The following is a 21,232-nucleotide window of genomic DNA, read 5'->3' as shown; positions in this document are numbered from 1 at the left end:
AGCCCCTGGGCGTTCAAACGTATTTCGCCTTTTTTAGTACTAGCCCCTGGGGGTTCAAATGTATTTCGCCTTTTTTTAGTACCAGCCCTTGGGGGATCAAATGTCTGGTACCGTACCAAAGTGTTCATGTCTAGAACAGCAAACCAGATTATTCCCATATAAAGAATAACGAACCCAATAATCTTCTTGTAAAGAATAGCGAACCCAGCTGCGAGTGGGTTCGCTAATCTTGACAAGATCCCAAGAGTCACAAGACATCCTTAAAAATCTATAGAAAGCATAAGAGAAGAAACCTGGTATGAAAACACTGAAAAAACAATGCTGATCAGTAGGGCTAGATTAGGCGCACTAGGATTGAACGATAGGAATGGGTTGAAAGGGATAGATACAAAATATTTGTGCTGTGAAGAAATAACTAAAAGCTTAGAGCAATTCTTACTCTACTGCCCAGCATGTATGCATTGACATTAGAAATAGATATAGATATCCGTAGCAGCCATATCTATCAGGAAAATAAAGAGGAATTGATAGCTAACATCCTTCTATTTGCAGATCTAACGAAAGAATTTAAAAATAGGATTAGAAATAGATATAGATCTCAGCAGCAGCCATATCTCTCAAGAAAATAGAGAGGAATTGATGGCTAACAGCCTTGCAGACCTAAGAAAAGAATTTAAAAATAGGATTAGAAATAGATATAGATATCAGCAGCAGCCATATCTCTCAAGAAAATAAAGAGGAATTGATAGCTAACATCCTTCTATTTGCGGATCTAACGAAAGAATTTAAAAATAGGATTAGAAATAGATACAGATATCAGCAGCTGCCATATCTCTCAAGAAAATGAGGAGGAATTGATAGCTAACATCCTTCTATTTGCGGATCTAACGAAAGAATTTAAAAATAGGATTAGAAATAGATATAGATATCAAAAGCAGCCATATCTCTCAAGAAAATAGAGAGGAATTGATAGCTAACATCCTTCTATTTGCGGATCTAACGAAAGATTTTAAAAATAGGATTAGAAATAGATATAGATATCAGCAGCTGGCATATCTCTCAAGAAAATAAAGAGGAATTGATAGCTAACATCCTTCTATTTGCAGATCTAACGAAAGAATTTAAAAATAGGATTAGAAATAGATACAGATATCAACAGCAGCCATATCTCTCAAGAAAATAGAGAGGAATTGATAGCTAACATCCTTCTATTTGCAGATCTAACGAAAGAATTTAAAAATAGGATTAGAAATAGATATAGATATCAAAAGCAGCCATATCTCTCAGGAAAATAGAGAGGAATTGATAGCTAACATCCTTCTATTTGCAGGATCTAACGAAAGAATTTGAAAATGGGAATCGAATCATTAAATTATATATATCACCTCCATTACGCCTCTGAATAATCCTGGTGGGTCCAGGCGCCTGGTCTCCAAGACCTAAATTCCATAATCAATCCATAAAAGATTTGTGGCATTAAAGAGACAACAACTTAAAACAAAAAAGGAGGAAAGGAACGAACGGGGGGAGCCGTTCCAAAGGCGACCCCCTTCCTCCTCCTACTACTACTCCTCCTCAGACGACCCACTACTATGCTGGCAGGTCGGTCGGTCCCGTGGCAGCTGTCTTGTGGGAATTTGGAGTCCGCCATGTCATGGTGCCCCGGAATTGAGTGGACGGGACGCATTTAGGAAGCTGGCGACATGTTGCGACCGCTGTATGTTGTGGTCGTCATCCTTCAGTGTCTTCTGGCGACCCCCTCCGCCGTGAATTGCTTCGACGACCCCCTGTGTAAGACCTGTACAAGACCTGTTCTGCTTTTGTTTTTTTTTTGGGGGGAGGAGGGCTGTTATGGGAGGTTCAAGGGGGGCGGAGCGCCCTCGCCCGAGGTTAGGGGGTGGTGTCCGAGGGTTGGTTAGGTAAGGGGAAGGTCTGGTGGGGTCGTATTCCCCCCCCGGGGTAATTCTTAAGCCCCCGGGGAGCGAGATTATGGCGGTTGATTTTCCTGTTATGTCGGTAATTCTATATATTAACTCCAAAACTGTTTTTACCTTTTAAACTGTTTTTTTCTACACTTTTAGGGGTCCTGATACTGGCGGTGCATTTCTTTGTTGTCGGCCAAATGGAATGTCCCTTCGCCGTGTTTAGTACTGGCCCGGGGGCCCGGTACCCATACATTGCACCTGTTTTTACATTTAAACTGTTTTTTTCTACACTTTTAGGGGTCCTGATACTGGCGGTGCATTTCTTTGCTGTCGGCCAAATTGAATGTCTCTTCGCCGTGTTTAGTACTGGCTCAGGGGTACCCATACATTAACAAGTTATTACACTTGCCGGACGGGATATGAACCGTTCGGAAACAGACGTACCCGTGCTCTGTCTTGTGATGATCGCATATGGAAACCCCTTCTTGGATGGACTTCTGGGGTTAATTACAGGTTAATTACACTTGAGCACCAAAAATTAAAGGTAAATTCATAATTATCAACCAAAAAACTGTAGAAAAAGTCAAGTTATAGTGCGCCGCGGGGCTACTATACAGTTCTACCATGAACCGTTCCAAACAGATGTAGGTAATTCCAAGTATTAGCTCCGCGCCTGTTTTTACCTTGGAAACTGGTTTTTTCTCCGCTTTTACGGCTTCTGATAACGGACGCGAGCTTGTTTGTTGGCGGCCAAGTGTCATTTGCCCCCTAACTCTACTCAACAGTAAAGGGGGACTGTGGGAATCCGGGGTTTTGGGTGGGGGGAAAACAGAGTACAGGTATTCCCCTACTTACGATGGGGTTAGGTTCCAAAAAACCCATCGTTTGTTGAAAAAATCGTAACTCGAATATGGCCTAGCCTACACTAAGGTAATCAGTACCATCTATACATATATGGTAGCCTAGCCTACACTACACAGTATACTTTATACATATATGGTATAGTAATTATTAGTGTCAGCTAATTCTGCAGGTTCAATGCAGACTGACATGATAAGTCAGTATAAAGAGAAATTGAATAACAAACAAGACCTGGCCTGCACTTTCGTGTATATCATATACTGGTAGCCTAGCCTACATTATACTGTATTCCATTTTCACATAACACCGCCGTATTATACAAACATCAAAATAACGAATGTGCGTCTTTTCCATGGATCTTTTAAAAAGTTATGCTTTACTACACTGTATCCAATCGTAAATATTCTTATTGCTTTTGCATTATAAATTCCGATCATAGCGATCAAATGTTTTGGTTTCTGAGTCGATCACGCGGTCTTTATTTCGATGCATTTAACTCGGTTCAGAGGGCATTTCTTGCCTCTAGTTAGCGTAAATGAATCTCTAGATACTTTATTTATAAGGGACATATGTATTTTTCGTTATACGAAGTGTTTTTATGCCGAAATATAACTTAAATATGTCTCGTGAAATTATTTTAGCCATTTTTTTCGTTAGTAGATGACGTTGGCGGCTGGCCGTTTGTTTTGTGTAAAAAAAAAAAAAAACCAAGATTCCGTTCGCTATTTTCTCTTGATTTCATCATCATACTATGAGCTTTTCGTATGTATCTTTTATCGGCGTGAAAACAGCAGTAATATGTGTTCTTTCATGTCCAGTAGTTTTGATTAAAATACTTTCCAATATTATTTGCGGTCGAGTTTCATCCATGTTGCCAATGTACGATAATTTATAGTCATTAGCAGCTTGAACATTCTTTTCTCAGCGTCAGCTACAACTTGCAGCTTAAATTTACTACAGCAGTATATTTCCTTGCCGATCTTTTCTCCAAAGCGGATAAGGGTAGTGTAAAAACATATCAGTATCTAACGTCATTTTTAACATAACTACGATAATTGTTTAACCGTACGATGGTTGAAATACAAGCAAAACAGTTGTTATCCGATTCGGTTATTAGCGAAACAACAGTCTCGTTCGGTTGTTTACGGCTGTAATCGATTTTCAAGAGTATAAGGTTACTAACAATGCTTTTATTATTCTCTTACTTTTTTTAACTAGAAGATGGAATAAAGAGATGGAGAAAAAGAAATTGGTCTATTGTAAGTTGGTCTCTCTTGCTGCCTGATTCTACGGCAATTGTAGTGTATGCGCTGTTGCCTGTGCCTGCTCGAAATTTAAAATATTTTCTAAGTATTGTCGTACCGGTATTAATTGCTAACTCCATCGCAGAAGCTCGAATTATCGTAAGATGAATTATCATCACTCATGCACTACCTGTATTTACAAACGCACAAAAATTGCAAAACGAACACTGACCTATTTTAACTTCCGACACAACGAGCAAGTGAGGTCAGCTCATTGAATTAATGTACAGTACCTATTCCAGCCTCTCGGGCCAACGTATCGCATAATCGTATGCTGCCTGATTGTACGTTGTTGCCTGCGCCAGTCGCCCGCGAAATTTAAAAATACGTATTTTCAAAATATTGTCGTATCGATATTAATTGCTAATCCCATCGTAAAAGTGAATTATCGTAAGTCGAATTATCGTAACTCGAGCACTACCTGTACTGGAGCGGACATGTTTACGTTAAGGGGGCACTGGCTGAGGGGGAAAAACGAGAGGGAGCCATACGCAAAAGGGGGAGCGAGCAGCTGAAAGGGGGTAACGAGGCAGGGAGGGAGAAATTCCTCCTCACGTGCCCTAAAAGAGGGGCTAAGTGGGGAGTGGTGCAGGAGGGGGTGGGAGGTAGGTTGCGCAAACAAGAAACGCGTCGGGAACGGGTCCGGGTAGAAGCGTAACACTGCGGGGGGGGGAACACTGCCCGGTAACTGGGATGGGGACAAAGAGTATATATGGCTGACAAATAAACTTCACCAACTTTACCAGGAGCCGTAAAAGTGGGGAAAAAACCAGTTTCCAAGGGAAAAACAAGAGCAGGGAGGCCCTTCGTGCTGGATGGAAGGAGCAACCTGGCAGGAAAAAATAATTTGCAGATAAAAAAAAGTTAACATCAACAGGAATAAGTGACCTTATCTTAGGGACCGGGAGGGTAGAGATCAGTCACTGCTTTTAAAAATGCGTGGGACCTGGTGTTGGGGTCGAGGAAGTGAATCTTAAAATGAGCTACAGCCAGGTAGCCTACAAAATTGTACTTCCTCCTGCCGTACCTGGGGGTGCTGGCTCTGAGTTCCCGCCACCTCCTCTCAGTGGTGTTTGTGTGGGCACCGGTTTCCAGGTTGACGAAGTTGGAGTGGTTGGCCATCATGTGGGTGTAGCCTTCAGTCCCGAGGCAGTCGTAGGCCTTCCAGCAGTCTGAGATGACAGTCGTGCCGGGCAAAATGAATTCTTTAATTATGGCCACTAAAGTGGCGGCACTCCTGTCTTCCATAGGCACAATGAAAAAGTCCTGGGTTTCCCTACAAATAGGGCCAAACACCCACTGGCCCTCAACTACCCTGCCGAACTTTGCTTCATCAATTTCGACAGTCGTGCCGGGTCCACCAATCCTCCTGTTTTGCTTTACACGCCAGTTGATTATTACCTCACGCGCGAAACTAAACCAGTCATTAATGGCAACGTCGCTCAAGTTAAGTTTTGATCTAGCAGCGGCGTAAGAGAACCAGTTTGATACCTATATAAAGCAAAAAAAAAAGAGAACTGTCTCAACGCCGAGGCGGGAACCAGAAAAGCAGGGTTTCTGGAACAGCGACTGGTAAAAACTGCACCTCTTCCGGCCCTTCTTCTGCACTGCACCGCAGGTTCTGTCGCACCTAAATGCCCTCTTCTGCAGGTCGAGGCGGCACTCACTCCCGCAGTGCGGACAAAAGCACCGTGTTTGTTCCGGTACAATATACAAACCCTCGGTCCTTCACATTAGGAATTACTTTCAGGCGTAGGCTGGAAACGGCCGTTAAACTCTTGAGCAAGGTAGTTAGGCAGTAACTACCGCCAGGTAGGCGGGGATACCCGCCTGCCCGGATGTCAACATTCCATTTTGCTTTCGGCAGTCATGCGTTGCTGACGTGTTTTCGTTCTCTCTGCCTGGCTGTCATTAAGCTCTTATTATCCCGGTGGGATCTTTCTGTATTTTTGTTTATATATACGTGTGTTTGATATTTATTAATACAAACCCACGATTTGTGATAACCTTGCATAAGCCGTCGTTCCCTGCCTGTGTCTTGGGTTTGACGGCCAAGGGCGTAACTGGAGTAGCGTAACCGAGTGGTAATGCGTCTCTTCCGGCAGCCCTTTACGTAAATACCGAGGGCGCCCCTGTACTTTCAGAGATATTGTAGGGGTTTTCTCTTTATAGTACACAATTGGAGCAGTATGATGGGAACAGTTGTGGAGGTTATTAAATTAAACTCTGATTTTCCTTAACCTAATTTATTTCCTTAACATTACACTTATTTCCTACTTTTTAATATTTACCAGAACAATCTTCCCATACTTAAACTTAGCCTAACTTAATACTATAGATCACCAAAACTTATCCGTAGTTCCTTAACCTAACTTATTATAGTGTTTGCCCAAAAATTTTAAGAACCTAATCTAATTTTATTTCTTAATCCTCAAAATGGAAACAACATCCAATGCTTGAAAGATCAATCTTCAAAGTCTACCTGGGATTCTCCAACAAAGATCATTTGAGAACCAAACGTGCTTTTCTTTAAGTAGAATTCTGCACGCAACTTCACTCTAACCTGATTCACACTGTGATTCCTCTCTCAGTTTTTGATTTCCTTGGAACAAATCTATAACAATCAGTTTATAGGGTCTTGTATTATCATTTTCTGCTGCAAACTTGAATAAGTCAGCCTCTGGTTAACACAACTAATTTGTCAATAATACTTGCTGCAAAAGCATTGCAAGCATTCAGAAGGGAAATAAAGACCTTGTTTCCTCACTGTTTCTCAAGCAAGTTCTTTCAGTCCAAGCACTATGGGCATTCAGGTGAAGGGGAGTCTACTCTACCACTCTCAAGCAAACTGCAAGTAAAAAAAAAAAAAACATGAAAACTTACATCAGACATTCATAACAAAAACACAAAATAAACATCATAAGAAAACATCACGACAACAAAAACTGAACAATCAATTCACACAAACCGTCTTTCATCGTACAAACCCAAACTTAGCCTAACACAGCGCCAGATTATTATTAACCTAATTTATTAACCTTAATATTACAGTGGCCTGAAGACCTTCAAACGGAACCTTATCCTAATTTCATTTACATTTGCTGCAGTTTAGCAATTATCATCTCTCAGTACTTAACCTAACCTATTTCCTACTGACCACTAAAGTTTACCAAAACAATCCTCCTATACTTAATTTAGCCTAACTAAATACTATCAACAGTCAAAACATTATCAACAAATAATCCAACTCTGGCGTATATCAGATTCGGGTTCCTTATCTTTCCCAGCACTTCATCTCAGAATAATCTAAGATAGCCACAAAGTCAACACACAATTTAGGGGATCACTACGGAGTTTATTTCAGCTATGCCATCCGAGCTGAGGGCAGATATTCCTTTGGAATTTCTTCATGCAGTCTTTTTCTACACGAGCCCTTCGCTCCTTTCAAACGAGAATCTGAGGTCTCATTCACAATAGAATCAGCCTACAGATACAGGAAGTCCCTGGTTTACGACGGGGGTTACGTTTTTCTGCCGCGTCGTAAACCGAAAAATTGTTGAAAATCGTCAAAAATCCTAAGAAATCCTTACTTTTAATGCTTTGGGTGTATTGAGAAATGACGTAAACTGAATTTTTATTGAGTTTTTCATCAAAAGAACCTCCAAATTTTTATTATTCTGCCATTTTGGAGCCATATTTCTTCCGTCGGATTGGAGTACGGCGCGTCGTAACCCCGGAACATGCGTTGTAAACCGGGAAATAATTTCTGATGAATATATTTGAAAAGCATCGTAACCTCAGAATGTCGTAAGCCGGACTCGTCGTAAACTGGGGACTGCCTGTATTTAAGCACTTTCTATAATCCCCATTCCATTTAGGACAATCACTGTCTTAAATAACTGACATAATAACTTTCACTCTGTGGAACTTGAAAATGGCTCGGTCTCACCAACTGTTCGACTGCTTTGGTAGTTGCCAACGTCCATTCCTTATCCCAGGTAAAGCTTTTTCCGGTTCAGGTGAAAGTTAAGTATACCTTAGTTTAACCAGACCACTGAGCTGATTAACAGCTCTCCTAAGGCTGGCCCGAAGGATTAGACTTATTTTACGTGGCTAAGAACCAATTGGTTACCTAGCAACGGGACCTACAGCTTATTGTGGAATCCGAACCGCATTATACCGAGAAATGAATTTCCATCACCAGAAATAAAATAGGTTTTTATATAAACGAATCCCACAGGAAAATGACAGGCAGAAGTTTGAACCCAAAACCAAACAAAAATAAATACTAAAGTTTAGGATTTTGTAAGCCTAAACTGTAGTATTTCTTTTTGTTTGGTCTTGGGTTCAGTTTATGTTCCAACTTGATCCCGGATTACCCTGGATTATCTTTCTGTTTATTACCCTTTGACAACTGACCATCTGGTTATTCTTGTTCTTTTTTGTTTACTTTGTGACCTTTATATCTGTGTCTCATTCGTGCCCCGACGATGCGTTAATAAACGTGAAAGCGCTTGGTACTGAACTTCTGCCTGTCATTTTCCTGTGGGATTCGCTTATACACTGAAGTCACGTGCATCTACTGTGATTTTTTAAGCATAGGTTTTTGTGAGGGAGAGAAGTCACATATCTACACACATTGTTCAATAGCAGACTCCTGTAACACACACAAAAATAAAAATAAAAAACATAGCAACAAAAAATAAATCAATAGAAGTAAAAAAATATCACACCAACTTGTTTCAAAAATACATATCAGTCTCTCTTTATACAAAACCCTATTTCAACACAGCCCATTACTTTTTCTTTTGTTTTTCAAACCCATTACATTCCCCCGTAGTAAAGAAGTAAACTTATTTTCCCCTTATTGTATTAAAAAAAATAGCTACCACATTCCCCCTTACCAGAGAAGGTAAGCCCCTTTGTCCTTCTCACACTAAAAACCTCTCTTTGCTAGCCATTCGCACTCTGCAACCAGGCCCTGACTGCGGGTCCACGGTCTCTGTCTCCTTCATTCACTCTGTCCTGTACTTCTGGACTCAGACCAGTTAGACTTTCTGGGCTTGAGGTCGGCCCCGTCTCCCGAATACCCGACAACACGATCAACACCTCTTCCACACTCTCTTCCACCAGTCCAGATCACTGGGAATCCCCCCAATCACACTTCCAGTCACTCCCAACTCTTCTTCATTCACATTTACACCTACACTCACCTTCTCCACCTCTTCTGTCAGTGGAAAACTACAGGTACTGGAGGTATCTTCAGCGTTAGTTAACTCCAATCCCTATGTCAATAGCTGTCTTTGTAGCTATTAATTCAATCCCTTCTGTATCCCAAACAAATCCTTTGAAATCATACTTGCCACCTACCAAACTTTCATCAGACAACTCACAACTCAGCAAAAGTGTTTTCTCCAATTCCATTCCTGACTCCTTTACAGACTTCCCCTTTTTCTGATGTTTCTTCCTTTTCATAACCATCACTACTTGTTTATTTCCCCAGAAACCATCCTCTTCTTCGTCTAAAACTTCCCTATTCTCTCGTGCTAAGATTTCAATTATTGGGTGTATTATTAAGTATTCTTCTCCCCCTCAGTGGAACCACCTTGACGAGTCAGTAGAGCTCGGACTGTCACTTGATGGGCCGGAGTTCAATTCCTGGCCGGCTGAGTTAGAGAATTTATTTCTGGTGATAGAAATTCATTTCTCGCTATAATGGGTTCGATTCCACAATAAGCTGTAGTTCCCGTTGCTAAGTAACCAGTTGGTTCTTAGCCACGTAAAATAAGTCTAATCCTTCACCCAGCCTAGGAGAGCTGTTAATCAGCTCAGTGGTCTGAAAACTGAGTTGCCAATACACACTATGTTTACATTTTTGAAAAGAATTTCATTATTTTGAACCCCATAAACACTATGGTGACAAATAAAAAATTAGAAAATTCATTATAAGGTAAGAATACCCTCCCTCCATATAATGTCAACACCCGTTGAAGTTATATTGGTATTTTAAGGTTCTTTTAGTGCCCTATTATTTCCTAGTCATTTTTGCATGAAAAACTCAAAATGGTTTTTATCAAAATGGTGGTAAAATTTTACAAGTTGCCAATAAGACTCCAGCCAGCCATTTTTGCACGAAAAACCATTTTGAGTTTTTCATGCAAAAATGACTAAAATAATAGGGCACTAAAAAGAACCTTAAAATACCAATATAACTTCACCAACGGTGTTGACTGGTTACAATTTTGCCATTAGCTATGGAGGAGGGCTTACCTTATAAGTTGTAAATTTTCTAATTTTTTTATTTGTCATTTGCATGAATAGTGTTTATGGGTTCAAATTAATGAGAATGAAGAGCTCTTTTCAAAAATGTAAGTTACAATTTCATAATGTGTATTTTATAAAATAATACCTGTAAAAAACTAAGGTATACTTTTTTTTCAATTATTGGGTGTATTATTAAGTATTCCAGGGGTTCTCCCCCCCCTCGAAGTGGGACCACCTTGAGGTGGTGAGGGGGTGCCTCTTGAACCCCAGGAATTTGTTCCCAGGTTTGAGTCCAAGAGTCTTACATGCTATTACACATTTCTTTGGACTAATTTTGTGGAATTTTCCACTATTGCTAAAATTTATTGGGCCTCTTAAATAGGAAAAGATATCATAGCTGGGGTTGGGTTTATATGCGAAGCTAAATAGTGAGAACTGTGGTAGGATCATCAGTTACCTGATAATGTTCAGACCTGAGAGATATCAGATTGATATCTCAATGGCGGAACTATTCTGGGGGCTGGGCCGTGGATTCCAGGGGGGTCTGGCTCTGGGGATAGGACTCTTGGCATTCTATCCAGTTTGCCCATAATACGATTAAGGTGGGGATGATTGTATTCTCGTAATACTCTCGGTCCTAGCAAGCAGGTTTGGCTTACACTTGGGCCACTCCAATTGTGCCATCCCCTGTGGGGTAGGGTAGGGGGCGGACATTTGGGAGTCGGCTCTCACTTGTGCCATTAGTGGAAGGATAAACCCCATGAAAGGCTAATGGCATCTTTTTAGTTTTCAGGTTTATTACTATTATTTTTTTTATTCGATCTTTATGAATAGTAACAATAAAGAGTCAAGTACTCCTGGGCCCTCTGATGATACTGTTTTGGCACAGATGACGACCTCTGCACCCACCTTGGAGATTGAAAATTCTCCGAATGTTGGCAACCCATGTGAGAAAAAGGTGTCCCCATAAAAAAAGGACCTGGCACTGTTACCATGGAACCATTCTCCTTTGAGCCTTATCAAAAAAAGGAACAAAAAATAGTTCAAACTTTTCAACCATGGGCCCTTTGGGCCTAAAAGAACAAACAAAAGAAAATATATACCTGACTCAACCTTGGTTCACTTTGATTCCCTTTTTGGAGAATCAAACTGGTCAGGAGTTTTTGAATTTACAAGCTGACCAAGATACATCCTCATTAAAATTGAAAAATTACTTGTTGAACTGATGTCATCGCAAGAGATGAGCATAAGACAAATTAAGGAGAGGGAATGGTTGGTTGAAACAACGACCAGAATCCAGACAGAAAATTATCGAAACATCAAAAACGTAGAGAACATAAATATAAGCGTTACAAGGCATGATACTATGAACAGTGTACAAAACAAATCAATGTTTGTAGATTCATTACAGAAAAGATACAACAGTGTTGAAGACTGCGAACTATATGAGGTCCCAAGCAGAAAAGACAAAAATAAATCTATCAAAATAGCAAAAATGAAGTTCAGCGGCCAAACCTTGCCCTTGAAAATTAAAATACTGGGATTAAACAGGGAACTAAGACCTTGTGTTCCCAAACCCATGCAATGCAAGAACTGTTGCAAGTATGGCCATACAGCCATTAAATGCAGAAATTTTCCCAGATGTGCCCATTGCAGTTCGCAAAAACATAAAACACACTGGGAACAGGCAAACAGGTTCGAAAAAGGCTTGCCCCATAGATTCCACAGATCCTGGAAACCAGGGGATTGAAGGTCCATGATGAAGACAACGGTTCTGACAGCTCAGTATGTCTGCTAGGACTTTAGTTCCCTGAACGAACTGAGTAACTAGAAGACTTGATGATCTGTCCACAGAAAAAAAGGATTCTTACTATTTGGAGGTGGGGGAGACATGGGACAGCTCCTGCTTACAAAAGTACGTTAGAACGTAGGTCTTGTCTGAATGGCTACCACAGCCCAGGAGTGTACTAAGGTCAAAAAGCATAAACTTTAGAGGAAAAACTTCTAGCTGTACGAGAAAGAAGTGAAGGATCTGTCCATCCAGGGACCACGTCCGGATAATCCCCTGTTCCTCAAGAGGGCTCCCAACCTCGATCTGAGACATTGGAAACTAGGTTTAGGCTCAAGGATGAAGGACCTTCCCTTCCAAAAGCAAATGTTCGGACTGCTACCACTGTAGTTCCAACTTGATTCAGGGGTGTGAGAAAAAACAAAGGTGTCCGGCTGAGTTTCCTTGCCCCAGGTGGGCTTGAGATCAAAAAACCTTCGAGCACCTCCATCGAAGGGGATCGAAGAAGTCAGTCGTCCAGGTGAGGACTGATATTCATACCCTGAAAAAATGAAGTCGCATACAAGAGGAGCAAGGACTCCGTAATAGACTTGTGCTGTAAAGAGGCCGAAGCACAGTTCCTTGAGGTGGGCTTAAGAAGGGCCTGAGATGCTCCCCGATTCTGGCAGGGACAAGGAAGGGGGCTTCCTGCGTCTCGAGGGTTTTCATTCAATAGCCATGAAGATTGAAGGAAGGGGCTGTCTGGTTCGTCTCTATTTGAACTTCGTCGTCCAATCAAAGGGGAAAAAGGGCTGTGGGACATGCCTTTCGCTGACGACCATGTGGACTCGCAGAGAAATGAGCAAGCTTGTAGATCCATGTTCAGAATCGCAGACAACCTTGCAGACTAGCTGCTGACTCTGTGAACTCTAAGACAACCTTGAGGATACATCGATATCCATGCAGCCTCAACATCACTGAACTTGATAATGCCTTGCGCGGACTTCAGCGACACCTTCATACAGAACAAAAACGTCCGGAACTGTTTGTGGTGGAAAATAATATCTGGAACAGTTATGAAAGGCTTGAAGAATTCTTTAACCGCAAAAGCCTGGGTACCGTGAGCAGAAGTAAGGCATTCGGCGCAACATCTGAGCGCTGGAAAGATATTGTCAAGCACTCTAGAACAGGTGCCAGTGCTCGGTAGACAGCACCATGTGCTAGGAAATTGGTGCCAGGAGCTCAGGAATGGACCCGGGTGTTTGGGAATCGGCGCTGCACAGGAAAGCAGGTCTGAGAAGGTGCAAGGTGCTTCTCCTCTGTTTGGAGCCCAATTACGGTCATTCAACAAAGTGCGAAACTGCACTAAGGACGTGAGGGGATAGCTTCCTTACTACTAACAGGAAGTGGAGTACGGCAGTCATCAACATCTGTGAAGAACGGTAGACTTGGTCCCTCATGTAAAGACTGAACTGGTGGCACAAGGCAGAACAACAGCATGTTCTTGAAAAGTCAGTGATTCTATGGCTGGAGCCAAAAAACTGGCGATGGACTCTAGCCAGTGCTCTGGGTATCAGGAAAATTGGTACCAGATACCTGAAGAAGGCAGCTGGCACTAAGGAGGAAAGACAAAGGACAGGTGGATGATCGGAAAGAACCAAAGGAGGGTACAAGCAAAAGCTCGGATACAGATGTCCTTATCTCTGGGTAGACTTGGTCCCTGGTAATCGGAACTGGCGCACACTGGGCTCTTAAAAAGTCAGGCGCTGAGCCAAAGGGGAACTGGGCACAGGTTGGTACCAGATGCCTGACAGCTGGCACACGGACAGGTGGATGACACTCAGGGCACTGGCGCCGGACTCTCTGGATGCAGTTGGACAGTCAGACACAGGGCGCTCAGACACTTGGACACTCAGACACAGGGCGCTGGGTCACTGGGCACTGGGATACAGTTGGATGCTCGGACTCTGTCCGCTCTGACACTGCTGGGCGGTCAGATTGGAAGAGCGTTTGGTACCAATTACTGTACTGGCACTCCACAACTGGAATATATGCCTCTTCAAAGGCCAATATATGCCCAGAAAGCACCATCAACACCACTAATCTACACTGGAATCCGTATCTGTCCACACTGGGATCCTGAAAAAACACCATTGGTGCCTTTTGTCCACATTGGGATCCATAACTGTTCTGCACTGGGATCTGCATCACTAGAGGACAAAGAAAGCACATCCCTATGGATGCCTTTCCAGTGGCTATCCGTCGAGACCTATGGACAAGAGGATCGACTGAGGAGTAACTACCCAAGGGCAAAACCCCTTCGGACTCCCATGGACCACCAGTATGCCTCCTCCCAGGTTTAGGGGAGTCTCACTGGGACTGGGTTTAGGAGACCCAGTAAGGGCTGGATAGCCTTATCCTCCACTACACATCCACTAAGACGCCTTTCCAGGACTGTCTGTCGATACCTGGGACCAGCAACAGGCTCAACCTGGGGGGACTACCTGTGTGTAACCCCCCAACCTCCCTTGGACTTCCAGTATGCCTCCTCCCAGGTTTAGGGAGTTTCTGTCTAGGGACATCAAGGGATTAACACCTCCTCCATTAACCAACAGACACAAGACTGGTAATGAACCCAGACACAAGACTGGTAATGGCATGGGAAGGAAGTGAGGGAGCCAGGCATGGGTGCAAGTAGAAAAAATGAGAGGGCTAGCTGGTGCCAGGCGCTGGATGCTCCCAGGTTTCAGGTGGTGCCAGGCAACTGGGCATCAAGCAAGCTAGTAGCTCGTAAGGTGAGAAATTGGGAGTTGATGATCGCTCCTGGGCGTTTGGAGCCGATTCTTGCTGTCAAGAACGTCAATTCTTCCAAAAGCCCAGCGCAGCCAAAATAAGCACAGTTTCTGTCCTTACTACGTTCTGCCCTTATACTCTTTCAGTTCTCTGCAAAGGAAATTGTAATACGGTGATGTTTAATTAATTCTCTGAAGTACGCAGAGTACCGTCATACTGACAAATCTCAACTCCTAACAAACATTATTTGAGACTTGGAGATATATGTGTTTCTTTACCGAAAATATAGGTCCTGTAGTGAATGCAGTGTTTAAATTTTATTACACCACTCGGCAAATATGGTAGTGAATGCATTGTTTACGTGTCTTATTACACAACTCATTGAAAGGTCAACCATTCGTCAGCCAATATTTTAACTAAAACTTTTGCTCTTCATGCTAGTCTGCCTAAGTTATCTCTACTCAGGCCAACAGTCTACAGCCCAGCTAGTCTAAGTGGACAGTGACTGCTTCAATATCACTAGTAGCAGATTTTCTACTTACTAAGCAGAAATCAAGGAAGAAATGAATCAATTTGCAAAAAATAATAAACATGAATCAGATCTTAATAACAAAATACTGCTCCTGAAAGTATAGGCTTGAAGGTTACTCGAAATCAGCGATAATACATCATCGAAATCCAGTTAGATAACCGGCAAATGATGAAAAAAGCTGCCGCAAATATCCGATGCTCACATCGAGGGCGACAGAAACAGAATGAGGTTACCTGCAAAGTCGATCCTAGTATTGCCAATGGTGGCCATCGCTGGTCACCTGCACTAAAGAGTCGAAGCATTGCCGCAAATTTTGAGTTTAAGCTGTCGTACTAGTTAGAAACTGTAAGAGACCTCGTCGCGTCGATCGCGGTCTCTTTCAAGCAGACCTCATCGCGCCGATCGCGGTCTCTTTCAAGCAGACCTCATCGCGCCGATCGCCGTCTCTTTCAAGCAGACCTCATTGCGCCGATCGCGGTCTCTTTCAAGCAGACCTTATCACGCCGATCGTGGTCTCTTTCAAGCAGACCTCATTGCGCCGATCGCGGTCTCTTTCAAGCAGACCTTATCACGCCGATCGCGGTCTCTTTCAAGCAGACCTCATCGCGCCAATCGCGGTCTCTTTCAAGCACACGTGTGTGTGTCATCCAAGACAAAAACAAGAGTATCCCATTTTCTCTCTCTCTCTCAAGGAACGCAACTTCCACCTTACAATATTTCCGTCTGTTTCTCCCTAACCATTGTTGTCTCGATTTACGTACGATCACCACGACTTGCATTGCCATGCAAGCATTCTAATCATGTACTCATAATGTTCCACCGAATCTTCTGTATCAAACTGCGTGTATGTTTCTGTTTGTAAAGACACCAAACATCTCGCCATTTCACATTTACTACGCTACTGCATCGTATTCATTAATCTGTCTTGAGTCTCATGCAATTGGCCATTGTGGAATTTCCTGGCCTTTCCATTGATATATGTTTTATCACTGTACGTTTATTGTGTCTCTCACAATCGCCATCTCTTCGTCTGTCGACAAACAGATTTCTGAAACACTACCTCTGTTTTGCCCGGTCTGTGTGTAGATACTACTTTGCGTCTCGCACTAGCCAATAGCAGCTTTGAAGATTCTGTACATTCGTTCAGTAAGGAGCCACCAATAAACCAGACAACACCCAGCCAGTATGTCACTCAATACCGTCCTTACGAAACTATAGCTATGTAATTGCTTGGTGAGTTACTTATAAAAATCAATTTTCATAACAGTACAGCTCTTCGGGAGAGTCTGAGTGGCAGGAACCAAAGAGCTGGAAATGTGTGGAAAAAGGTGGAATATGACATTTTCTGCCTAAGATGCAACTTGTATCCAACACCTGTGTCTTAATGTTTGGTCAACCAATCCATTTTGTGATGGCTGCTCTGTTACCTAAACCATCTGGCACTAGTTGGGCTATTGTCCACTCTTGGGAACCTTAGTGTGTTGCCTCTACAAGGCGTAGTTTGCGTAGGGGTGTAGATGTCATCAGCCTCTGTACAGAGTTCTTGGCACAGATATTGTCATTTGTTTAAGTAGCCTTTGACTTTTATGAGTCCACTGGTCTTTTTGAAAATATATGATTTGTATTGTTATATTTACTATTAAGGACTTTCATTCTTAGTGCTATTGAGTTGAAGAAGTTTTTGTAATACTTCCATTCTTAGTGCTCTATGTATAAAAGAAAGATTTTTTGTTTGCTCCCAGCACTAATTATTCGTAGAATACTAGGCACTAATATATCTTGCTAGTGATGGCCACTTAATTCCTGTTTAATTACAACAGTCAGTTAGCCTCTGAAGGCCTTTATATTTTTCAGATTGTTTTTCATGAATATTTGAAATGCTGTAGTTTCTCATTATTGAGGACATTGGCAGTTTGATGCCATAATCTTAGTCAGGTATGGTTTTTTGAGTCACTGACATACAGTTTAATTGCAGGGTCTAATCCAGCGTGGAATGAAGCAACTATTTATGACTATATCGAAGACGACCTTTTTTTCGAAATCATTTATCCTGAAGAACTGAGCTACACGTATCGCTTACGTAGGGCGAGAGATTTTGGTATTCCTTTCGTAAGTAGAACAACTTATACCCCTGTAAGGTATTGACAAGTAGTGTAATGTATTCACACAGTAAACGAATATCTTATTTGCACTGAAAACCCAGTCCACTATTAGCCAAGTAAATGACTTACTTTTGTAGAGGATTTCCATCAGGTGTTTATAACCCACCACAAGGGCAGTATCTGAAACTACTACAGTTGACCCTGGTATTTGTTGGGGTGAGTACCGCAACCCTCCACGAATAGTTAAAATCCGCGAATACTTGACACCTCACAAAATATGCTTATAACTGCCTATTCTGATACGTCAGACACAAAATGCCCCCCTAAAAATGCTTATACCCGAGAATTTTAATAGTTTTATTACAAAGAATGCGTTTAGTCACGAAAATATGAAAATACAGCAATTAATGCTTATTACTGCCTATTCTGATACGTCAGACACAAAATGCCCCCCTAAAATTGCTTATACCCGAGTATTTTAATAGTTTTATTACAAAGAATGCGTTTAGTCACGAAAATATGAAAATACAGCAATTAATGCTTATTACTGCCTATTCTGATACGTCAGACACAAAATGCCCCCCTAAAAATGCTCATACCCGAGTATTTTAATAGTTTTATTACAAAGAATGCATTTAGTCACGAAAATATGAAAATACAGCAATTAATGCTTATTACTGCCTATTCTGATATCGTCAGACACAAATGCCCCCTAAAAATGCTCATACCCGAGTATTTTAATAGTTTTATTACAAAGAATGCATTTAGTCACGAAAATATGAAAATACAGCAATTAATGCTTATTACTGCCTATTCTGATACGTCAGACACAAAATGCCCCTAAAAATGCTCATACCGAGTATTTTAATAGTTTTATTACAAAGAATGCGTTTAGTCACGAAAATATGAAAATACAGCAATTAATGCTTATTACTGCCTATTCTGATACGTCAGACACAAAATGCCCCCTAAAAATGCTCATACCGAGTATTTTAATAGTTTTATTACAAAGAATGCGTTTAGTCACGAAAATATGAAAATACAGCAATTAATGCTTATTACTGCCTATTCTGATACGTCAGACACAAAATGCCCCCCTAAAAATGCTCATACCCGAGTATTTTAATAGTTTTATTACAAAGAATGCATTTAGTCACGAAAATATGAAAATACAGCAATTAATGCTTATTACTGCCTATTCTGATACGTCAGACACAAAATGCCCCCTAAAAATGCTCATACCGAGTATTTTAATAGTTTTATTACAAAGAATGCGTTTAGTCACGAAAATATGAAAATACAGCAATTAATGCTTATTACTGCCTATTCTGATACGTCAGACACAAAATGCCCCCCTAAAAATGCTCATACCCGAGTATTTTAATAGTTTTATTACAAAGAATGCGTTTAGTCACGAAAATATGAAAATACAGCAATTAATGCTTATTACTGCCTATTCTGATACGTCAGACACAAAATGCCCCCCTAAAAATGCTCATACCCGAGTATTTTAATAGTTTTATTACAAAGAATGCGTTTAGTCACGAAAATATGAAAATACAGCAATTAATGCTTATTACTGCCTATTCTGATACGTCAGACACAAAATGCCCCCTAAAAATGCTCATACTATTTTAAAATGAATGCATTTAGTCACGAAAAATATGAAAATTTTAATGCTAGTTTTGATTAGACAAAAATGCCCCCTAAAAATGCTCATACCGAGTATTTTAATAGTTTTATTACAAAGAATTTTAGTCACGAAAATATGAAAATACAGCAATTAATGCTTATTACTGCCTATTCTGATATCGTCAGACACAAAAATGCCCCCTAAAAATGCTCATACCCGAGTATTTTAATAGTTTTATTACAAAGAATGCGTTTAGTCACGAAAAATATGAAAATACAGCAATTAATGCTTATTACTGCCTATTCTGATAAAGTCAGAAAAAATGCCCCCTAAAAATGCTCATACCCGAGTATTTTAATAGTTTTATTACAAAGAATGCATTTAGTCACGAAAATATGAAAATACAGCAATTAATGCTTATTACTGCCTATTCTGATACGTCAGACACAAAATGCCCCCCTAAAAATGCTCATACCCGAGTATTTTAATAGTTTTATTACAAAGAATGCGTTTAGTCACGAAAATATGAAAATACAGCAATTAATGCTTATTACTGCCTATTCTGATACGTCAGACACAAAATGCCCCTAAAAATGCTTATACCCGAGTATTTTAATAGTTTTATTACAAAGAATGAATGCAATTAATGCTTATTACTGCCTATTCTGATCAGACACAAAATGCCCCCTAAAATGCTCATACCCGAGTATTTTAATAGTTTTATTAAAAGAATGCGTTTAGAAAAATACAGCAATTAATGCTTATTACTGCCTATTCTGATACGTCAGACACAAAATGCCCCCTAAAAATGCTCATACCGAGTATTTTAATAGTTTTATTACAAAGAATGCATTTAGTCACGAAAATATGAAAATACAGCAATTAATGCTTATTACTGCCTATTCTGATACAGACACAAAAATGCAGACACAAAATGCCCCCTAAAAATGCTTATACCGAGTATTTTAATAGTTTTATTACAAAGAATGCGTTTAGTCACGAAAATATGAAAATACAGCAATTAATGCTTATTACTGCCTATTCTGATACGTCAGACACAAAATGCCCCCCTAAAAATGCTCATACCCGAGTATTTTAATAGTTTTATTACAAAGAATGCGTTTAGTCACGAAAATATGAAAATACAGCAATTAATGCTTATTACTGCCTATTCTGATACGTCAGACACAAAATGCCCCCCTAAAAATGCTCATACCCGAGTATTTTAATAGTTTTATTACAAAGAATGCGTTTAGTCACGAAAATATGAAAATACAGCAATTAATGCTTATTACTGCCTATTCTGATACGTCAGACACAAATGCCCCCTAAAATGCTCATACCCGAGTATTTTAATAGTTTTATTACAAAGAATGCGTTTAGTCACGAAAATATGAAAATACAGCAATTAATGCTTATTACTGCCTATTCTGATACGTCAGACACAAAATGCGCCCCCTAAAAATGCTCATACCCGAGTATTTTAATAGTTTTATTACAAAGAATGCGTTTAGTCACGAAAATATGAAAATACAGCAATTAATGCTTATTACTGCCTATTCTGATACGTCAGACACAAAATGCCCCCCTAAAATTGCTCATACCCGAGTATTTTAATAGTTTTATTACAAAGAATGCGTTTAGTCACGAAAATATGAAAATACAGCAATTAATGCTTATTACTGCCTATTCTGATACGTCAGACACAAAATGCCCCCCTAAAATTGTTTATACCCGAGAATTTTAATAGTTTTATTACAAAGAATGCGTTTAGTCACGAAAATATGAAAATACAGCAATTAGCGAATATTTCTCGAGGAAAAATACCGCGGATAGGCGAATTTACCGCGAATAATGTGTATATACGTTCCACCGAATAATCCGCGAATGGGCGAAGCCGCAAATCCAGAAACTGCGAATAGGGGCCGTCCGCTGTATAGCCGTAGTTCATTTGAGAAATGATCAAGCCAAAGTGATCATCATACAGATTGAAAGTGAAGAGAGCTGATCGCTCTCATTAGAGTAAGAGGTTAGTAGATATGAAACACAC

General features: G+C 40.7%; 1 protein-coding gene across 1 annotated transcript in view; it reads left to right on the top strand.

Moving 5' to 3' along the window:
* Positions 1 to 1,568: 1,568 nt before the first annotated feature.
* Positions 1,569 to 21,232, top strand: part of LOC136845361 (PRADC1-like protein) — a 46,950-nt gene continuing 27,286 nt past the window's right edge. Inside the window, exons 1-2 of the mRNA XM_067115634.1 lie at positions 1,569 to 1,791; positions 17,423 to 17,556. Coding sequence (XP_066971735.1) covers positions 1,704 to 1,791; positions 17,423 to 17,556 — 222 coding nt within the window. The 5' untranslated portion in view covers positions 1,569 to 1,703. The remainder of the gene's footprint in view (positions 1,792 to 17,422; positions 17,557 to 21,232) is intronic.

This window comes from Macrobrachium rosenbergii, chromosome 13, assembly GCF_040412425.1.
Source record: "Macrobrachium rosenbergii isolate ZJJX-2024 chromosome 13, ASM4041242v1, whole genome shotgun sequence".
Lineage (NCBI taxonomy): Eukaryota > Metazoa > Arthropoda > Malacostraca > Decapoda > Palaemonidae > Macrobrachium > Macrobrachium rosenbergii.
Note: the sequence above shows the minus strand (reverse complement) of the source record. Positions and strands in the feature narration are given on the sequence as shown.